At 34.5% G+C, this 22,166-nt stretch overlaps 1 protein-coding gene across 1 annotated transcript in view; it reads left to right on the top strand.

Moving 5' to 3' along the window:
- LOC138324230 (poly(A)-specific ribonuclease PARN-like) overlaps nucleotides 1-7,341 on the top strand; it is a 44,389-nt gene extending 37,048 nt beyond the window's left edge. The window contains 2 exon segments of the mRNA XM_069269307.1: nucleotides 452-582; nucleotides 7,111-7,341. Coding sequence (XP_069125408.1) covers nucleotides 452-582; nucleotides 7,111-7,154 — 175 coding nt within the window. The 3' untranslated portion in view covers nucleotides 7,155-7,341.
- Nucleotides 7,342-22,166: the final 14,825 nt, after the last annotated feature.

Genomic DNA, 22,166 nt, shown 5'->3' with positions numbered 1-22,166 from the left:
GAATTATTTACATGCATAATTTGATTTGTATAAAACGTTGGCATTAAAACAGGACTATTAGAGTCTTGAATGTGAACCTGGTGTTGCTAACAATCATCATGAAAATCATGTATTTTCTCTCATTTTTTACCATTTTTCCTGTATTTACTATATAAATAAGCAAACTTTCATAAATAAATCCATCTTTATAATACCAGCTAGAATATCCAGGTTTAAATTGAACTATTATCTTTGTATTTGTGTTACATTTGTATTTATGTAATATTAAGATCTGTTGTAGATACAGTATATATTAAAGGCACTTTTAATCCTTTCTGTCTTTCTCTGTAAACTAATGCAAATGTAGCTAGTAATTAACTAAGTTACAGTGGCTGTGTATATAGCATGTGCTTGCTTTGTGTTTAGCGCTAGGCTTTGTAGTAATAGTCCCTCCTAATATCCTTCGCTGCAGAGCTGCCCCATTTGTGTCTAGGTCAATCACACCTCCAATCCCTGAGGAAAACACCGAGAACATACAGGAACCAAATGGAAGGCACACACCCAATACTACAGCTATGGAAACAGAAAGTAGCAACACTGCAGGTAACTGTGTTTGTTGTTTGTCTTTGTACTACTGTACAGTGAGAAGTTTTAGTATGACTTTAATATGGTGAGGCTATTTGAATTACCTATAAATCAAATTTTAATACCACTAATTAAATAGACATCAATAACTTTTTTTACGTCATCTAACCCGAAGGGTCCCCACAGGGTTCCAACAAAGTGTTGTTATTTTTCGGGTCGATCCAAAATCCAAGATGGCCACTATAGCCGCCATCTTGAAAACATATTTAGAACTTCTTCTCCAGTTCTATGGGTTTTCTATTTGGCTGAAACTTGCATGAAATGATCCTGACATGGTCCTGACAAACTGTTGTAATTTTTTTCTGGTCAATTTTTTTAACTTCTTTAGTTCTAGTGGTGCGATTTCGCTGAAACTTGCATAAAATGATCCTGACATGGTCCCGACAAAGTGTTACTATTTTGCGGGTCAATCCGAATTCCAAGATGGCTGCCACAGCCACCATGTTGAAAACACAGCCACCATGTTGAAAACACATTCTAAACTTCTTCTCAACTTCTACCAGTGCGATTTAGCTGAAACATACATGAAATGATCCTGACAGGGTCCCAACAAAATGTTGCTATTTTTGTGATCGATCAGAAATTCAAGATGACCACTACAGCCGCTATCTTGAAAACACATTTTGAACTTTTTCTCAAGTTCTACTGGTGCAATTTAGCTGAAACTTGCATGAAATGATCCTGACATGATCCCCACAAAGTGTTGTTATTTTTCGGGTCGATCCAAAAGCCAAAATGGCCCCCACAGCTACTATCTTGAAAACACATTTTGGACTTCTCCTCAAGTTCTACCGGTGCGATTTAGCTGAAAATTACATCTGGTCCAACAAAGTTTTGTTATTTTTCGAACGATCCAAAATCTAAGATGGCCACCACAGCCGCCATCTCGAAAATACGTTTGGAACTTCTTCTCATGTACTACAGTTGCGATTTGGCTGAAACTTGTATGAAATGATCCTGATATGATCTTGACAAACTTTTGTTACATCTCTGGTTGATCCAAAATCGAAGAAGGCTACCATGACACCATATCTAAATAATTTCCTATTTGACTTTTGCTAAGGAAGTCAGATGACCTTTAAGGCCCTCGAGCCTCCTATTTTAACCTTTAGAAAAGCCATATATTAGCGTGTATGATGAGTTGTTCCCTGGCTCCTGTAAACACTGTTAAATTCTACTCATATTTATTTGTATCTATAAAAAACATTTAGCCTTATATTTTCTATCTTGTCATAGGTGGCAATTAGAAACTCCTTTCCAGTTCTAATGATTCACAACAAATTATATCACCATTGCAATATTTGGTAGGGTCGAATTATCGTCATATTAGACTAGAATTATTACAGTGATTATTTAAATGCCAAATTAAAACCTAAAGCTTGCGACAATTTACCAAAGCTAAATGTTTATTATTCATTACTAATTACGACTGCTAAAATGAATGAATTATATTCCATTAATTCATGTACATTATCAATATTGAAGAGTTTTGATGACAATGATTATAATTGTTTCGATAAAAATGTATTAGTTTGCAATGAGTTTCCTTTACATTGCTTGTACATTTTTTGTTTAATTATAAGTAAGTGTGCCCTGCAGGTAGGTCATATGAATTGTACCTGCTACCCCTATTGCATGATCGTGAAAGGAGACTAAATTTAGGATCTTATCTTTTCTCTTCCTAATTAACTTTCTTCTTCCTTATGTCTCCCTTGACACTACCTCACTTTCGGCTTTCGGTTGAGTGCACGCCCCTGTGAGGCAGGCTCTGGGTTCTGTCCCCTGGCCGAGACACACCAACATCTATAAAAGTGGTGGTTTCTACTCCTGCTTAGCGCTCAGCATACAGGGAATTTGACAACTGGTTCGCCCGTTTGTCAGTATAATGTGACCGGGTGGGGTGTGTTGCTTGGTGTCTTCGGCTGCATCTTCAGTGATATAGCACTATAAAAAGGGCAAGAGTTCCACTATACAAGAAGATACAACAAGAACATACTGCAGTCTCCAAATACACTCACCTCGCACTACATACACGCTACACACCACATACACGGGAGGCGGTCCTTACATGACCCAGGCTGTTAATACCTGACGTTAATTAATGAAACAAACAAACGTTATAAGTAAGTGTTCTATCCATACAATTAATCTACGCTGTCAGAGTGAAGTATTGGAAAATTAATCACCATAGTTCTTTAATGCAGGCGTTTTTGAGTCTGAAAGTAGACATATTCATCTAGAAATCTAATCATTAATAGAGTAAAGGAGAAAACATTAATTTTCATCCTTTTTCTGTGGTCAAAAATATACAAGTTTATTTATGAGAAGTGTTTTTGCCAACATTACTTCTTACTATAGTTATGTCATCATTCAGATTTTGTCTCTTATCTCTCCATTGCAGTGTACAGAAAAAATAGAAAATGACAGAAAAAAGATATATATCTACAAATGTGTTTATTATGAAATAATCATTAATGATTTACAAATTATTGTTAGCTGCTAGGTGTTAGTAGTGGTATTGCAGATGATCATCAAAATGTATCAACACGATTTGTTTTTTATTATTTTCCTACAAAAAGCCAGAGTTTAGGAGGTAGAAAGCAAGAAATCATAAATACTTCTACACGTCACTATTGTAAAGTATATAATGTATTAGGAATTTTAACATTGACTAGTTTACATCATCAAATCATCATCACAATGTGTTATGGGTGTGTCTAAATGGAAATATTTTTTAACAATTGATGTACTTGATAGCCAAATTATGCGTCACATACATAACATCTACATTGTACACCTACTGTCTGCCTCTCTCCAAATGTTTTCAGATTTCATAATAGAGTATTTGATTGTACAACATTGTTCAATACTTTTACACAAATAATTTAAACTTGTTTCATAGTGAAATTGGGAACTAGTCCAGTAAAGATAGGGTGTTACCCCAAAATAATTGCAACATAATTTTTTCTTTGTTTTTCATACAGATCTGACTTTGTTTTAGATAAGAAAAAAAAAGTCGCCACAAATAGAAATTGGGAAAGTGTTTTTCTTGACCCCAAAAAATCATACAAATAGGGATATTTGCATAATTTGCCAACTTTGAAGCCAAATATAAACTTACATGGTTATCATGAGATACTAGAAAATTACTTTATTACAAGAACGTTATAAGGACAGCACAGATTCCCAAAAACATAAGTTGAAATCAACACAGGGAAAAAGTATGACAGCATGAAAATTGCATGATTATGTCCTTGTAACAGCCAAATATGCTTTTGCTGAATGGTTAAGACAAAAAATTGTTATTATCAACAATACCATTGATACTTATTTTGGTGGAATCTTTTTAAATAAAACTTGTTGATTAAAGGCTTTAAAAGTAAAACATTTTACTTTCACTACCGGAGATAACATGATTACTCAAAGTTGGTCTTTTGGCCTTTTCCAAGGATATTTTGAAGTCCAAATTGAATAATCTTTAAAAATAGTCTTTTTTATTCAAGAATTATTCAGTAAATACCGTCTCAAGTGTTTAGATAGTTATTAATTCAGATTCTATGTAGACTATACTCCTCTAAAAGAGTCAACTATATCAAGATGTCCCCAGATATAAAAGACGTGAGGTCAATCAAATCATCATTTAGTGCCAATTTGACTAAACTTCTCTAATTGGCTAAGTCCTTAAGTTGAAATATCAAAAATGTGAATATCTATTTTGTGACTAATCAGATTGTAAAATCATTTGCCAGATATTACCACCATAATGGAGCGTTCTTTATAAAGTGATATTGAAGTTTCTTTTTGATCAAATATTTGAATAGGTCAGTTTTTCATTTTTCCATAATGGAACGGATGGGGGTTACATAATTTTCAATGAGATAAAGGAATAAAATAAAAGTTCAATTTCAATTTTATAGCTGAAAATCATCACAGTTCTGATTTATTTACTGGCAAAATTTTATGACAAACGAATAAAGCATATTCGAAAAATTCAGATTTTTGTATTGCAGATTTATGGACTTAGACATATTTTGGTATTCAGCCAAATTAACATGATAGGAAGATTTTAGTACTAAATAAAATGTGCATATTTATACCGTTTTATACAACAAAAATGATATTTAAACAAATGATCAAATAACAAGTACAAAATATACAAAAAGGATATATAACATATTTAGAAGCATTTGCTTTTTTATTTTCCGAAATATTAACTACCAAAATGGGTGTTTTGCCAAAAATCTAAGTATTAAAACACTTCAAATTGGCACGATCAGTCAACTTAACAGGTTAATATTTAGTTTTTTTTTCTAGCTAAGGTATTATCGATCATGCATTAACATCAAAAAAAAGTTATCCTTTAAGACATAAAACATAAACTGATATTGTTCCGGGTACGATTTTATAAATATTTGCACCTAAAAAGAACAAAAACGGTAATGCTAGCTAAATTCAAAGGGTTTTGAGCCGTTTTCATCCTTCTTTATTTCTTGGATTGACCGAAATTATTGTATCATTTCAACTTATTTGTATTAACCTAAAGTTTGTCTTACCATATATCAAATTTCATATTTCAAGTATTGCAAAATAGCAGATATTGTACTTTAAAAATGGTCAAAGGTGTGGTTTCTTTTTATTTTCGTATTTTTCGGGTGTTGAATAAACGACTTTCCGAACAAATGATTTTTGGCGACTTTTTTCATGGTAAGAAACTAAGACCTTCTAACCCAAAAGGCAGTAAACAAATTCTGTTGCAATTATTTGGAGGTAAGTCCTCTATTTTTCGTATTTTTACTGGACTAAACTTGTTTATATCACTTTTGTATCAATATTAACATTGTTATGTGAAATTTTGATGCAAATGTTGAAAATGTTCCTAGTTTAGTGGGAAATCATTATGGGATGCTGACATTTTCAAAGTGAATTTTCTTGAAATTTTAATACTTTCGTCACCAAAACTCCTTGGTTATTTTGGATATCTAGTCTTTGAAAATATTATTTTCAAATGGGTTCTTATTTTCAATTTGTAAACGCCTGTCTGCTAAATTGTATTGGTAGAGGCACCATGATAATGTCAAATTCGCTAGCCAAGGATATTCAGTACAATACTCTTGGCTAGCTATTTTGTGATCTTTTCGTCCAAATTATACACCAGAAATCCTGTTTGAAGTTAGTAGATTTATAGTGGTAGATCGATGATTTGGTCTGATGGCAAAAACTATCTAAATGTATTGCATCTTAGGTTATACCCATATTTTTTCAATTATTGATCTACCACCCTAAATTCATCTGAATATTCACTCACTTCAAACAGCATTTCTGTTGTATAGCAAGTAAGAGTTGTCACAAAGCCTTACATATGTTATCCAGACAGATTTTTGTTATGTAACATTGGAAATGCCTGTGTTCATCCCAATTCTCTCTTATCCACTGTAGGTTCAGAATTCGAGAAATAGAGAATTAGAAAAATGTAGTTTTGTTAACTTTTCTGTCCAATTTTGTGCAGAACCTACCAAATTAAGATATATGTATATGAGGGGCATATGAGAAATATATGACAGGATGTGGTTTTGGATGAGTAGGTGTTGAGCTGGATCTTTAGTGTTGAGCAATACCTGCAGTGATTACTTGTACCCCTCACGCCTACACAAATCAGGTCTATTTCGGTCAAACCGCAACCTTTTGTCAAGAGTTCAACAGAAGGCCACCAAGAAACACATTCCTCCCACATCCAGATATCGCTGTTTGAGAGTGAAATAAAAGATAGTCAGATACCTGATACATATTCATTTAAAACACAAAACCTATCAAGTACTTAGTGGACATTTATGCAGATCGTAATGGAGTTTTCATTTGTAAAATTGTTAAATTTCGGTTAAATTTCGGAATCTAAACTGTGTTCTGATTCTGATTTAGATACATCTCAATAACTTCATTTGATTATATGTTGGTAAATGATCAATTCAGCAATTGTTCCGGAAGTTGCAGCCGATTTTATTTTTGTAATGAATCTAAATTTGATTTCAACGAGGCCTTGAAAATGACAAAAATGCATTGAAAAGTCCTTAAAAATTCCTTGATTTTTTTTCAAATTTCTGTGCGAAACGTGAAACCAGAGGGGACTAATGTTTGTTCCCGTCTGTCTGCATATCCAAATTCGGTTTCCATATGATAACTTGACAACTAGTGGATGGGTTTTGATCAAACTTCGTACAATGGTAACATAGTGGAAAATACAGCTTGGGATTGAATTTTGGGGTCAAAAGGTCAACTACACTGTTACTAAAAAATAGTTTGTTCAACAAATTTTCCCTTTACCTTGAGAACACATAAACATAATTTGTTCAAACTTCATATAATTATAACATAACTAAGCAATAATAACTTGCCGTAGATTAGAAAATGTAATTGACGGCAAGGGACGTGTGGTGCTTGCAAAATTTACTGTAGGCTTGTTTTATTGATTTCATTTTGTTTGCATTTCAGAAAAGAAATCGGACCAAATGTTTGTGGAGCCAGAAGTTTGGTGATGTGACATTTAACCTTCAGGACAAACGAAAAGTGCTAAGAGGCTACTCTATAAATGTTGTCATGGTAACGATCATCTTCAACATATGATGCTGATTATGACTGTTTCATTGTTTGTGATCATGATCGTAATTGACGATAAGATAAATAAAATGAACTGCATACTATAAAGACAAATCAAACACGGTGTTTCTGTGTTGTTTATTTTTTTTAACCAAACCGGTATCGGACAGTCGTCTGCCTGGTATATTGCCACCAAGAACAAACTGGTGCGGTCCGACTCGTCAGATCAACACATATAAGTGGTATTACTTATTTATTGATTGGCCTATATCTAAGACCTTATCAATATTACGGGTTGGTTACATGAGTCTAATCAAGGGCACTAAAGTTATTTGTCATTGCCCTTTGTTATAACATAATGATGTATGCATTTTTACGTTTTATGATCGGCTGAGAATTAAAATTAAAACACTTCTAAAATACCTAATGAAATATGCAAATACATTTAACACATTTATCTCAATTACTTCTGATGAAGACCTCTATCGAATTTTGCCTAGTCGACTGTTACATTTCATTTCTGATATTTGTTTTTAGTCAGACATGAATGAGGAAAGAAAGATAAACACATTCTTAGAGGAGAAAAGATTAATCGACAATTGTGTATTGAAATTTGTATTTTTATTGGGTGAATTATTCTAACACTTGTATATTTTGTACATACCTATGAGGAGGTTAATCGTCCTGCTTTGTCTAACTCTGAACAGCAGTGTTATCCATTTGGATCTAGACAGAAATTGAACAGGATAAAGATTAATTACTAGCATGAACATAAATAGAAATCATACAAAAACAAATGATATGTTTGATATGTTTAAATTACAGCATAGAGATGGTATAAATCTACAGATAATATATCACAATATTAATGGGAAAACACTTCAAGCTTTATTACAAATTCGGACACATAACTTTATGTAATACGTACGGATAATTGTTATAGACTAATTTATTCAATCTTTAACTGATTGCTGTGCTATAGCAAAACTAAAGACGAAGTAGGGTGAGATGTAAAGACATAAGAAAGGAGAATAATAAACAATAACAAAGAACTTATTTTTACACCAAACTATATAAACAGCATTAATTCTTATGGAAACTCAAGGTACGACAGAACATGGCATCCCGGAAAACCTGCATTGCTTGGTTGACATACCGTAGAAAAACTTATGTAAAATACGGTAACGATTTCAAACAAAAGTCCTTTGGCGAATGCGAAAACCCACATAACAATGCATCCTTAAACGCATTAAATGGTGTTGATATATCGTAGCAACGCCCTGCCATTTCCAATCTAGTTTCAATAATCGTCTTTAAATATTTATCTGGAGAGATATCAGTAGAATTAGTCACACTGCATCAGACATATTGAATGATTATATTATTAGTCCAGTAAATATATTTGCCCCAACAAAATTTTATCTTTGTTTTTCTACAGATTAGAGTCTGTATTATAAGAGAGACAAAAATCTCAAGTAATCAAGACTTGGAGAAATAAGACTAATTGATTGCTGGGTCAACTTTGAAGTTAAATATAAACTATATGTGACTGTAACAAAAGAAAGTAGAAAGATATTGGATATCAAAAATTTTTACCAAAAACAAATCACGTAAAAATCATTTGAAACTAACACATTGAAAGAGTACGACGCCTTGAAAATTGCACAGCCATAAGTTTTAAGTCATTGTTAGGGCAGGGAATTAATAAGGATCAGCATTACAATTGCTTTCATAGAATGTTTTCAAATGTGATTTTTCAATTAACGGTTTCACCAATGCCATATTTTAAATTCACACTTTGAGTTCATAGTTGTTCACAGTTAGTCTGCTGGCTTTATCCGAGGCTATTGTGAATTCCTAATTTGAATGATATGTCATTCTTTGCAAGCAATTTCTAAGCAATACCAAATGTAGATGCTTTAATTGTCATTGACTTATTTTCGAAGTATTTTACTAAGTTAACCTTAGAAAAGTCATCTTGACTAAGATTTCCCAAAATCTAAAAGATTACGTCGATGAAATCCCCATTTGGTGCATATTTAAAAATTAAGATAAGAACTTTTTTGTTACTCATCAGATTGCAAAATATTTTGACAAAAATACCACCATAATTAACCGATAATTAGGCAGTAGAGTTTCTCTTTTATCATATATACAACTGTATTTGAATAATTGAATTGTTTATTTTTTCCAACATAAACTAACGGATATGGATTTTTCTTTCATAGAAAATGCTGTGCACCACTTTATTTCCACGATATTACTCTTCGCTAAATAGCTCGAACTGGAATCCAAATGTTTCGCGTGTACGATAGTCGGTAATAGACCACGGGATTTAATTTCCGAATACGCAGCATTACGACAAAATAAAGTGATTTAGGGTAGAGTATGTTCCATTTCAATTTTATTGTTCTGAATCATTGACTTTGTGATTAATTTACTACCAAATTCATATCGGATAACTACTACGTACATTTGCTCGACGGGCACGGTTTACCATGGCGTGAACATAGATATTACTGATTTTATTGAAACTGATATATGTAATACGTGTTATATCAAACGGAAATTAAGTGGTTTGGAGCAGTTGCTTTTCATTTTCTCGGAAAACTTGCTACAGTGTGTGTGTACGTTCTTCAATATGGATATAAGACAGTTGAAATAAGCACGGTCACCTAACTCGAAAGGTTGATTCAATTTGTATCTGATTCGTAATAAATATGTTGTCCATCATCACATTGATTCAAGATGCTCCACCGCAGAAGATTTGTATTTTTCTCTACAGAAACCAGGAGCAGACGAATTAGTATTTCTCTTCAGTTACAAAACTTACGTACTTTACACCATTACCACCGTTGAAAATTTGGTGGAGCTTCTGATTTTACTTCAAGGAAAAAGTATTAAAAATAATTATTTGCGTCCCGAAAAGAAATTCATGTCACTTTGTCCTATATGGAATTAAGTACTGATTACGCATCTACCAAAAGCAAAATAGATAAGTTTAAATGTATTAATGAGACACACACATATATACGGATAACATGATTTTATTGTTCGAATGATGGGTATCATTTATACCCTGTCGGCGGTGGAGCATCTTTAATAAGAAATGAAATCTGAAGACGTAATACATAAACTGACATTGTTTAGTGTCAGATTTTATTAATTTTGCATCGAAAAGGAACACAGACTGCAATGTTGGCAAAGTTCCAAACGTTTTAAGCGTTTTTCATCGTTTTTGTTCTATTGGAAATAGCTTATTCGTACTTACAATTTACCTTGACAACAGGTTGAACCTAATGATCCTAACTGTAGCTATATATAAATGGACTGTAAAACTAAAAGAATCAAATTGTCTTTACCTAAAGTTTGATGTTCTTACTATATTCCATATTCTAATATTGAACAAAATCGCAGATATTGCACTTAATACTTTTTTAACTTTTTTTTCACCTTTGGAAATTTTGATTTTGGTCGACCATTTGCGTGTTAAAATGCAAAGAATTTTCTATCGCAGATGACTTATCCTGCAATAACAATGTACTTGAATGTGTGGCTTCTATTTTCGTAATCTTACCAAACTAGATAGATACTTATTATATTATACAATTTCATATTGATACAATCAAAGACTCGTCGTAGACATTTACTGTGACTGTTGTTTAGTAATTATAACTGTGCATGCATCATTCTACTCATAGAAATAGCTAGTTTGTTTTAATTTCATCAGTAATAAAACTCATGTTTAAAATACAAAATTGGAAAGAATAATTGGCATAAAACTATTTCATTTATGAATTGAAAAATGATATGTAATGCATAGAGTTTGAGAAAAGATTTTTATAATAGAAAACGAAAATAATGATGATTTCCGTGAAGGTTGTTCAAGGGCGGGAATACCTTATTCAACATATGACCAAATTAAACTAGCCGCGATTTCCTGTTAAAATCCATAAACTCTGCTACGGCATACCTTAACCGAGTAGACAAATAAAAAAAGAGTAAATTTGAATCAGCTTACTATTTAAATACATTTCTGCCATATTCATATTTAGATACATTTATACCATATTCATTACATAATTAATTACTATATATTTCCTACATTTGAGTCAAGAACATTTACCTTACAAGTTTTGTTTTCAAAGGTTCAAAATAATAGAAACACATTCTTCTGAACCAGACTACAAACTACATTGTAATCTGTCATTTGTTTGTTTGTTTGTTTGTTTGTTTACATATCTATACCATGAAACATCGCCTGTTGATTGGTCAATTTGACACACTCTAGACGAAGGGGTTTCCCCTTTGGGGATCCCAAGGACGAAGGTATAGATGCGAATATTTAGCATAGCGGTGTCTAATGAAGGGTTTATTCAGGTTTGGGGCGAACAATCACCTCTACTAAATATTTGTAAATGTTGATATCCAGTGAAAGTACAAAATGTATCAGCAAATTGTTTTAATTAATTTTCTTTTGTTTCCATACTAGACGCGACTTTCTAGCTGTTGGCAATATAGATATTGACGTTGCCTAATGTTTTTATGGAAAAAACAAATCCTTGAAAAGTTTATGATAATGTACATAAAACGTCGTATTGTATGGTATCGATTAGTCTGAAAATTAATTATAAGCATTGATGTCACCATTTTACCCATAAGATGGTGTTCTATTTAAACTGCTTTTCATCCGTGGTTCGGCCGTCCGTCCGTCCGTAAACAATTCTTGTTATCACTATTTATCGGAAAGTACTGAAGTAATCATACTCACATTTCATATCTTGATTCCCCTAGGGCCCTAGTTGTGCATATTGCAATTTGGGACCGATCGGTTAACAAGATGGCCGCCAGACAGCCATCTTGGATTTTGATAGTTAACGTTTGTTATCGCTATTTCTCAGAAAGTACTGAAGAGATCATTCTCACATTTCATATCTTGATTCCCCTACGGCCCTAGTTGTGCATATTGCAATTTGGGACCGATCGGTTAACAAGATGGCCGCCACACAGCCATCTTGGATTTTGATAGTTAAAGTTTGTTATCGCTATTTCTCAGAAAGTACTGAAAGGATCATTCTCCAATTTTATATGTAGGTTCCCCTAGGGCCCTAGTTGTACACATTGCAATTCGGGACCGATCGCTTAACAAGATGGCCAGCACATAGCCATCTTGGATTTTGATAGTTAAAGTTTGTTATCGCTATTTTTCAGAAAGTACTGAAGGGATCATTTTCCAATTTTATATGTAGGTTCCCCTAGGGCCCTAGTTGTGTATATTGCAAATTGGGACTGATCGGTTTACAAGGTGGTTGCCAGACTACCATATTGGATTTTGATTGTTGAAGTTTGTTACCGCTATTCCTCAGAAAGTACTGAAAAGATCATTCGGAAATTCCATATCTAGGTTCCTCTAGGGCAATAATTATGCATGTTACATCTTGGGACCGATCGGCAAAAATATGGCTGACAAATCGCCATCTTGGATTTTGGTAGTTGAAGTTTGTTTTTGCTAACTCTCAGAAAATCCCGTGGCATTCTTCGGTGATATAGCACTATAAAAAAGGCAAGAGTTCCACTATACGATAAAGCATGAATATACTGCATTCTCCCAAAACACACACACACACTTCATACACGCAACACACCCCATGCATGGGAGGACTTCCTTGATCCTGGCTGTTAATAATACGTTAATTTAATCAAACAAAATCAATATGTATGTGCCCCTTGGGGCTTAGTTGTGCATGGTGGATTTTGGGACCGATCGGTTAGCAAGATGACTGACAGGCCACCATCTTGTATTTTGATAGTTGAAGCTTGAAAAGTAGAGAAAAGATCCATCTGTCAATTTGCATACATAGATAAATCTAAGGTGGGCGCCAAGATCCCTCTGGGATCTCTTGTTTAGTTTCATCTGGGTATTAAAATAATTTTTGTTTGCCAACTTTTATGAGAATCCGCTACGCAGATTCACATAGTGTGCAAACCAAAAATTATTTCCATACCCCAGTGAAATTAAAAAATAGTGACGTCAATGCCTAAGTTAAATGCAAATGAGATCATGCCAAAGAATGTTATGTGTGTTACGAATGACGGGTATACAGTTTGTTATAGCAAAGCTATAGCGAAGGCATTGTAGTTATACATTGCTTTTTGCAGTATTCCACTACCGTACGTTTTTATTATTTTTTGTCGATGGTAGCTAAGGACGTATACTATCCCAGTGTCTCAGGTTCTTTGTATTCGATCAGAGGCTGCTTCGCCAATACCTTGCGGTGTACATTTTAGCAGATACGCCGAGACAACTCTAACCTTTTATGATCATCATCACATGTACTACCACAAATTACAAAACGTTGATATCAGGACGATACTAAATCATAAAAGTGAGATATTTAATACGACACTCTGGTGGGTCTCTGTTAATTATAGATTGTCGTCCCCACATCTGTGGAGGCGTACATGTGTACGTATAAACATGGTACAGAAATTGTTTTATGTCAGTGCTACCTATATACTGTACACGGTATCATGGATTGCAAAATCAGCATCTCTCCTGTCAGAAACAGGCGATGTCGACATGCTGCCTTCTCAAGTCATCGATAATTGATGATTTCCATTTCTGTCCATGTTCACACACACATTTATACCTGTATTTTTAATGAGTCTCATTGTTTGGGACATCCTGTTGTTTCTACTCACGTTGGTATCATATTCAGATAAGCTATGTTTGTTGTTGTCAGAGATACGAAGTTATAATAATGTCGAGGTTAGATAACGGCTTCACATTCACACTTACCGTGGTCTCTTAATTAATATATGTGTACGTCATATGTAGTTTTTTTTATTAATCAATGCCGCTATATATATATGGTTAATGTATCTTTCAGGACAGCGTTACATTGTAAAAAAAAAACATTATATACCCGATTGACGATTACATTAGTAGAAGTGTCAAGTGAATGTAAATGTTTTAGTATAAATTTTGCATGAAAATGAATTGTAATTATTGTATAGATATTATAAATGTAACATTTACATATCTGTTGAATCCGGTACTATGGTAACATTTACATATCTGTTGAATCCGGTACTATGGTAACATTTACATATCTGCTGAATCCTGTACTATGGTAACATTTACATATCTGCTGAATCCGGTACTATGGTAACATTTACATATCTGCTGAATCCGGTACTATGGTAACATTTACATATCTGCTGAATCCGGTACTATGGTAACATTTACATATCTGCTGAATCCGGTACTATGGTAACATTTACATATCTCCTGAATCCGGTACTATGGTAACATTTACATATCTGCTGAATCCGGTACTATGGTAACATTTACATATCTGCTGAATCCGGTACTATGGTAACATTTACATATCTGCTGAATCCGGTACTATGGTAACATTTACATATCTACTGAGTCCTGTACTAGGTAACATTTACACATCTGCTGAGTCCTGTACTATGGTAACATTTACATATCTGTTGAATCCGGTACTATGGTAACATTTACATATCTGTTGAATCCGGTACTATGGTAACATTTACATATCTGCTAATCCTGTGCTATGGTAACATTTACATATCTGTTGAATCTGGTACTATGGTAACATTTACATATCTGTTGAATCCGGTACTATGGTAACATTTACATATCTGCTAAATCCTGTGCTATGGTAACATTTACATATCTGCTGAGTCCTGTACTATGGTAACATTTACATATCTTCTGAATCCGGTACTATGGTAACAGTTACATATCTGCTAATCCTGTACTATGGTAACATTTACATATCTGCTGAATCCTGTACTATGGTAACATTTACATATCTGCTGAATCCTGTACTATGGTAACATTTACATATCTGCTGAATCCGGTACTATGGTAACATTTACATATCTGCTGAATCCGGTACTATGGTAACATTTACATATCTGCTGAATCTGGTACTATGGCAACATTTACATATCTGCTGAATCCGGTACTATGGTAACATTTACATATCTGCTGAATCCGGTACTATGGTAACATTTACATATCTGCTGAATCCTGTACTATGGTAACATTTACATATCTTCTGAATCCGGTACTATGGTAACATTTACATATCTGCTGAATCCTGTACTATGGTAACATTTACATATCTTCTGAATCCGGTACTATGGTGACATTTACATATCTCTTGAATCCGGTACTATGGTAACATTTACATATCTGCTGAGTCCTGTACTATGGTGACATTTACATATCTGCTGAATCCGGTACTATGGTAACATTTACATATCTGGCTGAATCCGTTACTATGGTGACATTTACATATCTGCTGAATCCGTACTATGGTAACATTTACATATCTGCTGAAATCCGTTACTATGGTAACATTTACATATCTGCTGAGTCCGTTACTATGGTAACATTTACATATCTGCTGAATCCGTTACTATGGTAACATTACATATCTGCTGAGTCCTGTACTATGGTGACATTTACTTATCTGTCTGAAATCCGGTACTATGGTAACATTTACATATCTGTTGAATCCGTTACTATGGTGACATTTACATATCCTTGCTGAATCCGGTACATGATGGTAACATTTACATATCTGCTGAATCCGTTACTATGGTAACATTTACATATCTGCTGAATCCGTTACTATGGTGACATCTGTTACATCTGCCTGTGTGTTGGTTAATCCGGTACTATGGGAAACATTTACATATCTGCTGAATCCGTTACTATGGTAACATTTACATATCTGCTGAGTCCGTTACTATGGTAACATTTACATATCTGCTGAATCCGTTACTATGGTAACATTTACATATCTGCTGAGTCCTGTACTATGGTGACATTTACATATCTGCTGAATCCGGTACTATGGTAACATTTTCATATCTGCTGAATCCTGTACTATGGTAACATTTACATATCTCCTGAATCCGGTACTATGGTAACATTTACATATCTGTTGAATCCGGTACTATGGTAACATTTACATATCTGCTGAATCTGGTACTATGGCAACATTTACATATCTGCTGAATCCGGTACTATGGTAACATTTACATATCTGTTGAATCCGGTACTATGGTAACATTTACATATCTGCTGAGTCCTGTACTATGGTAACATTTACATATCTGTTGAATCCGGTACTATGGTAACATTTACATATCTGCTGAGTCCTGTACTATGGTAACATTTACATATCTGTTGAAACCGGTTACTATGGTAACATTTACATATCTCCTGAATCCGTTACTATGGTAACATTTACATATCTCCTGAATCCGGTACTATGGTAACATTTACATATCTGCTGAATCCGGTACTATGGTAACATTTACATATCTGCTGAATCCGTTACTATGGTAACATTTACATATCTCCTGAATCCGGTACTATGGTAACATTTACATATCTGCTGAATCCGTTACTATGGTAACATTTACATATCTCCTGAATCCGTTACTATGGTAACATTTACATATCTCCTGGATCCGGTACTATGGTAACATTTACATATCTGCTGAATCCGGTACTATGGTAACATTTACATATCTGCTGAATCCGTTACTATGGTAACATTTACATATCTCCTGAATCCGGTACTATGGTAACATTTACATATCTGCTGAATCTCTGGTACTATGGTAAACATTTACATATCTGCTGAATCCGTTACTATGATGACATTTACATATCTGCTGAATCCGTTACTATGGTGACAGATACATATCTCTCGAATCCGGTACTACTATGATGACATTTACGTACTATGGTAACATTTACATATCTGCTGAATCTGGTACTATGGTAACATTTACATATCTGCTGAATCCGGTACTATGGTAACATTTACATATCTCCTGAATCCGGTATTATGGTAACATTTACATATCTGCTGAATTCGGTACTAAGGTAACATTTACATATCTCCTGAATCCGGTACTATGGTAACATTTACATATCTGCTGAATCCGGTACTACGATGGCATTTACATATCTGCTGAATCAGGTACTATGATGGCATTTACATATCTGCTGAATTAGGTACTATGATGGCATTTACATATCTGCTGAATCAGGTACTACGATGGCATTTACATATCTGCTGAATCAGGTACTACGATGGCATTTACATATCTGCTGAATCAGGTACTATGATGGCATTTACATATCTGCTGAATCAGGTACTATGATGGCATTTACATATCTACTGATCTGTTACTAAGTTTGGCATTTACCTATCTGCTGAATCCGTTACTATGGTGACGGATACATATCTCCTGAATCCGGTAGTATGATGGCATTTACATATCTGCTGAATCCGGTTTTACGATGGCATTTACATATCTGCTGATTCTGGTACTATGGTAACATTTACATATCTGCTGAATCCGGTACTATGGTAGCATTTACATATCTTCTGAATCCGGTACTATGGTAACATATATATATATATGCTAAATCCTGTACTATGGTAACATTTACATATCTCCTGAATCCTGTACTATGGTAACAATTTACATATCTACTGAATCCGTTACTATGGTGACAGATACATATCTCCTGAATCCGGTACTATGGTAACATTTACATATCTGCTGAGTCCTGTACTATGGTGACATTTACATATCTGCTGAATCCAGTACTATGGTAATATTTACATATCTGCTGAATCCTGTACTATGGTAACATTTACATATCTGCTGAATCTGGTACTATGGTAACATTTACATATCTGTTGAATCCGGTACTATGGTAACATTTACATATCTCCCGAATCCGGTACTATGGTAACATTTACATATCTCCTGAATCCGGTACTATGGTAACATTTTACATATCTGCTGAATCCGGTACTATGATGACATTTACATATCTGCTGAATCCGTTACTATGGTGACAGATACATATCTCTCTAATCCGGTACTATGATGACATTTACGTTACTATGGTAACATTTACATATCTGCTGAGTCTGGTACTATGGTAACATTTACATATCTGCTGAATCCGGTACTATGGTAACATTTACATATCTGCTGAATCCGGTACTATGGTAACATTTACATATCTGCTGAATCCGGTACTATGGTAACATTTACATATCTGCTGAATCCGGTACTATGGTAACATTTACATATCTGCTGAATCCGGTACTATGGTGGCATTTACATATCTGCTGAATCAGGTACTATGATATGGCATTTACATATCTGCTCGAATCTGTTACTTTGGCAACATTTACCTATCTGCTAATCCGTTTCTATGGTAACGGATTTACATATCTCCTGAATCCGGTACTATGGTGGCATTTACATATCTGCTGAATCCGGTTTTACGATGGCATTTACATATCTGCCTGAATCATTTACAATCTTCTACTGAATCCGGTACTATGATGGCATTTACATATCTGCTGAATCAGGTTTACTATGGTAACATTTACATATCTGCTGATTCGGTACTATGGTAACATTTACATATCTGCTGAATCCGGTACTATGGTGACATTTACAAATCTTTGAATCCGTACTATGGTGACATTTACATATCTGCTGAATCTGTACTATGGTGACATTTACATATCTGCTGAATCCGGTACTATGGTAACATTTACATATCTGCTGAATCTGTTACTATGGTGACATTTACATATCTGCTGAATCCGTTACTATGGTGACATTTACATATCTTCTGAATCCGGTACTATGGTAACATTTACATATCTGCTGAATCCGGTACTAGACTATGGTAACATTTACATATCTGCTGAATCCGTTACTATGGTAACATTTACATATCTGCTGAATCCGTTACTATGGTGATAGATACATATCTCCTGAATCCGGTAGTATGATGGCATTTACATATCTCCTGAATCCGGTACTATGGTAACATTTACATTTCTGCTGAATCCGGTACTACGATTGCATTTACATATCTGCTGAATCCGTTACTATGGTGATACATTTACATATCTGCTGAATCCGTTACTATGTTGACGGATACATATCTGCTGAATCCGGTACTATGGTAACATTTACATATCTGCTGAATCCGTTACTATGGTAACATTTACATATCTCCTGAATCCGTTACTATGGTGATAGATACATATCTCCTGAATCCGGTAGTATGATGGCATTTACATATCTCCTGAATCCGGTACTATGGCAACATTTACATATCTGCTGAATCCGGTACTATGGTAACATTTACATATCTGTTGAATCCGGTACTATGGTAACATTTACATATCTGCTGAGTCCTGTACTATGGTAACATTTACATATCTGTTGAATCCGGTACTATGGTAACATTTACATATCTGCTGAGTCCTGTACTATGGTAACATTTACATATCTGTTGAAACCGGTACTATGGTAACATTTACATATCTGCTGAATCCGGTACTATGGTAACATTTACATATCTGCTGAATCCGGTACTATGGTAACATTTACATATCTGCTGAATCCGGTACTATGGTAACATTTACATATCTGCTGAATCCGGTACTATGGTAACATTTACATATCTTCTGAATCCGGTACTATGGTAACATTTACATATCTGCTAAATCCTGTACTATGGTAACATTTACATATCTCCTGAATCCTATACTATGGTAACATTTACATATCTACTGAATCCGGTACTATGGTAACATTTACATATCTCCTGAATCCGGTACTATGGTAACATTTACATATCTGCTGAATCCTGTACTATGGTAACATTTACATATCTCCTGAATCCGGTACTATGGTAACATTTACATATCTGCTGAATCCGGTACTATGGTAACATTTACATATCTGCTGAATCCGGTACTATGATGACATTTACATATCTGCTGAATCCGTTACTATGGTGACAGATACATATCTCTCGAATCCGGTACTATGATGACATTTACGTACTATGGTAACATTCACATATCTGCTGAATCTGGTACTATGGTAACATTTACATATCTGCTGAATCCGGTACTATGACAACCTTTACATATCTCCTGAATCCTGTACTATGGTAACATTTACATATCTCCTGAATCCGGTACTATGGTAACATTTACATATCTCCTGAATCCGGTACTATGGTAACATTTACATATCTGCTGAATCCGGTACTACGATGGCATTTACATATCTGCTGAATCAGGTACTATGATGGCATTTACATATCTGCTGAATTAGGTACTATGATGGCATTTACATATCTGCTGAATCAGGTACTACGATGGCATTTACATATCTGCTGAATCAGGTACTACGATGGCATTTACATATCTGCTGAATCAGGTACTATGATGGCATTTACATATCTGCTGAATCAGGTACTATGATGGCATTTACATATCTACTGATCTGTTACTAAGTTGGCATTTACCTATCTGCTGAATCCGTTACTATGGTGACGGATACATATCTCCTGAATCCGGTAGTATGATGGCATTTACATATCTGCTGAATCCGGTTTTACGATGGCATTTACATATCTGTTGATTCTGGTACTATGGTAACATTTACATATCTGCTGAATCCGGTACTATGGTAACATTTACATATCTTCTGAATCCGGTACTATGGTAACATTTACATATCTGCTAAATCCTGTACTATGGTAACATTTACATATCTCCTGAATCCTGTACTATGGTAACATTTACATATCTACTGAATCCGTTACTATGGTGACAGATACATATCTCCTGAATCCGGTACTATGGTAACATTTACATATCTGCTGAGTCCTGTACTATGGTGACATTTACATATCTGCTGAATCCAGTACTATGGTAACATTTACATATCTGCTGAATCCGGTACTATGGTAACATTTACATATCTGCTGAATCCGGTACTATGGTAACATTTACATATCTGTTGAATCCGGTACTATGGTAACATTTACATATCTCCCGAATCCGGTACTATGGTAACATTTACATATCTCCTGAATCCGGTACTATGGTAACATTTACATATCTGCTGAATCCGGTACTATGATGACATTTACATATCTGCTGAATCCGTTACTATGGTGACAGATACATATCTCTCGAATCCGGTACTATGATGACATTTACGTACTATGGTAACATTTACATATCTGCTGAATCCGGTACTATGGTAACATTTACATATCTGCTGAATCCGGTACTATGGTAACATTTACATATCTCCTGAATCCGGTACTATGGTAACATTTACATATCTGCTGAATCCGGTACTACGATGGCATTTACATATCTGCTGAATCAGGTACTATGATGGCATTTACATATCTGCTGAATCAGGTACTATGATGGCATTTACATATCTACTGATCTGTTACTAAGTTGGCATTTACCTATCTGCTGAATCCGTTACTATGGTGACGGATACATATCTCCTGCATCCGAAGTATGATGGCATTTACATATCTGCTGAATCCGGTTTTACGATGGCATTTACATATCTGCTGATTCTGGTACTATGGTAACATTTACATATCTGCTGAATCCGGTACTATGGTAGCATTTAATCCGTACTATGGTAACATTTACATATCTGCTGAATCGTACTATGGTACATTTACATCTGCTGAATCCGTACTATGGTAACATTTACATATCTCCTGAATCTGTACTATGGTAACATTTACAATCTGCTGAATCCGTACTATGGTACATTTACATATCTCTGAATCCGTACTATGGTAACATTTATATATTGCTGAATCCTGTACTATGGTAACATTTACATATCTGCTGAATCCAGTACTATGGTAACATTTACATATCTGCTGAATCCTGTACTATGGTAACATTTACATATCTGCTGAATCCAGTACTATGGTAACATTTACATATCTGTTGAATCCGGTACTATGGTAACATTTACATATCTCCTGAATCTGGTACTATGGTGACATTTAC

The sequence above is a fragment of the Argopecten irradians genome, chromosome 5 (assembly GCF_041381155.1).
Source record: "Argopecten irradians isolate NY chromosome 5, Ai_NY, whole genome shotgun sequence".
NCBI lineage: Eukaryota > Metazoa > Mollusca > Bivalvia > Pectinida > Pectinidae > Argopecten > Argopecten irradians.
Note: the sequence above shows the minus strand (reverse complement) of the source record. Positions and strands in the feature narration are given on the sequence as shown.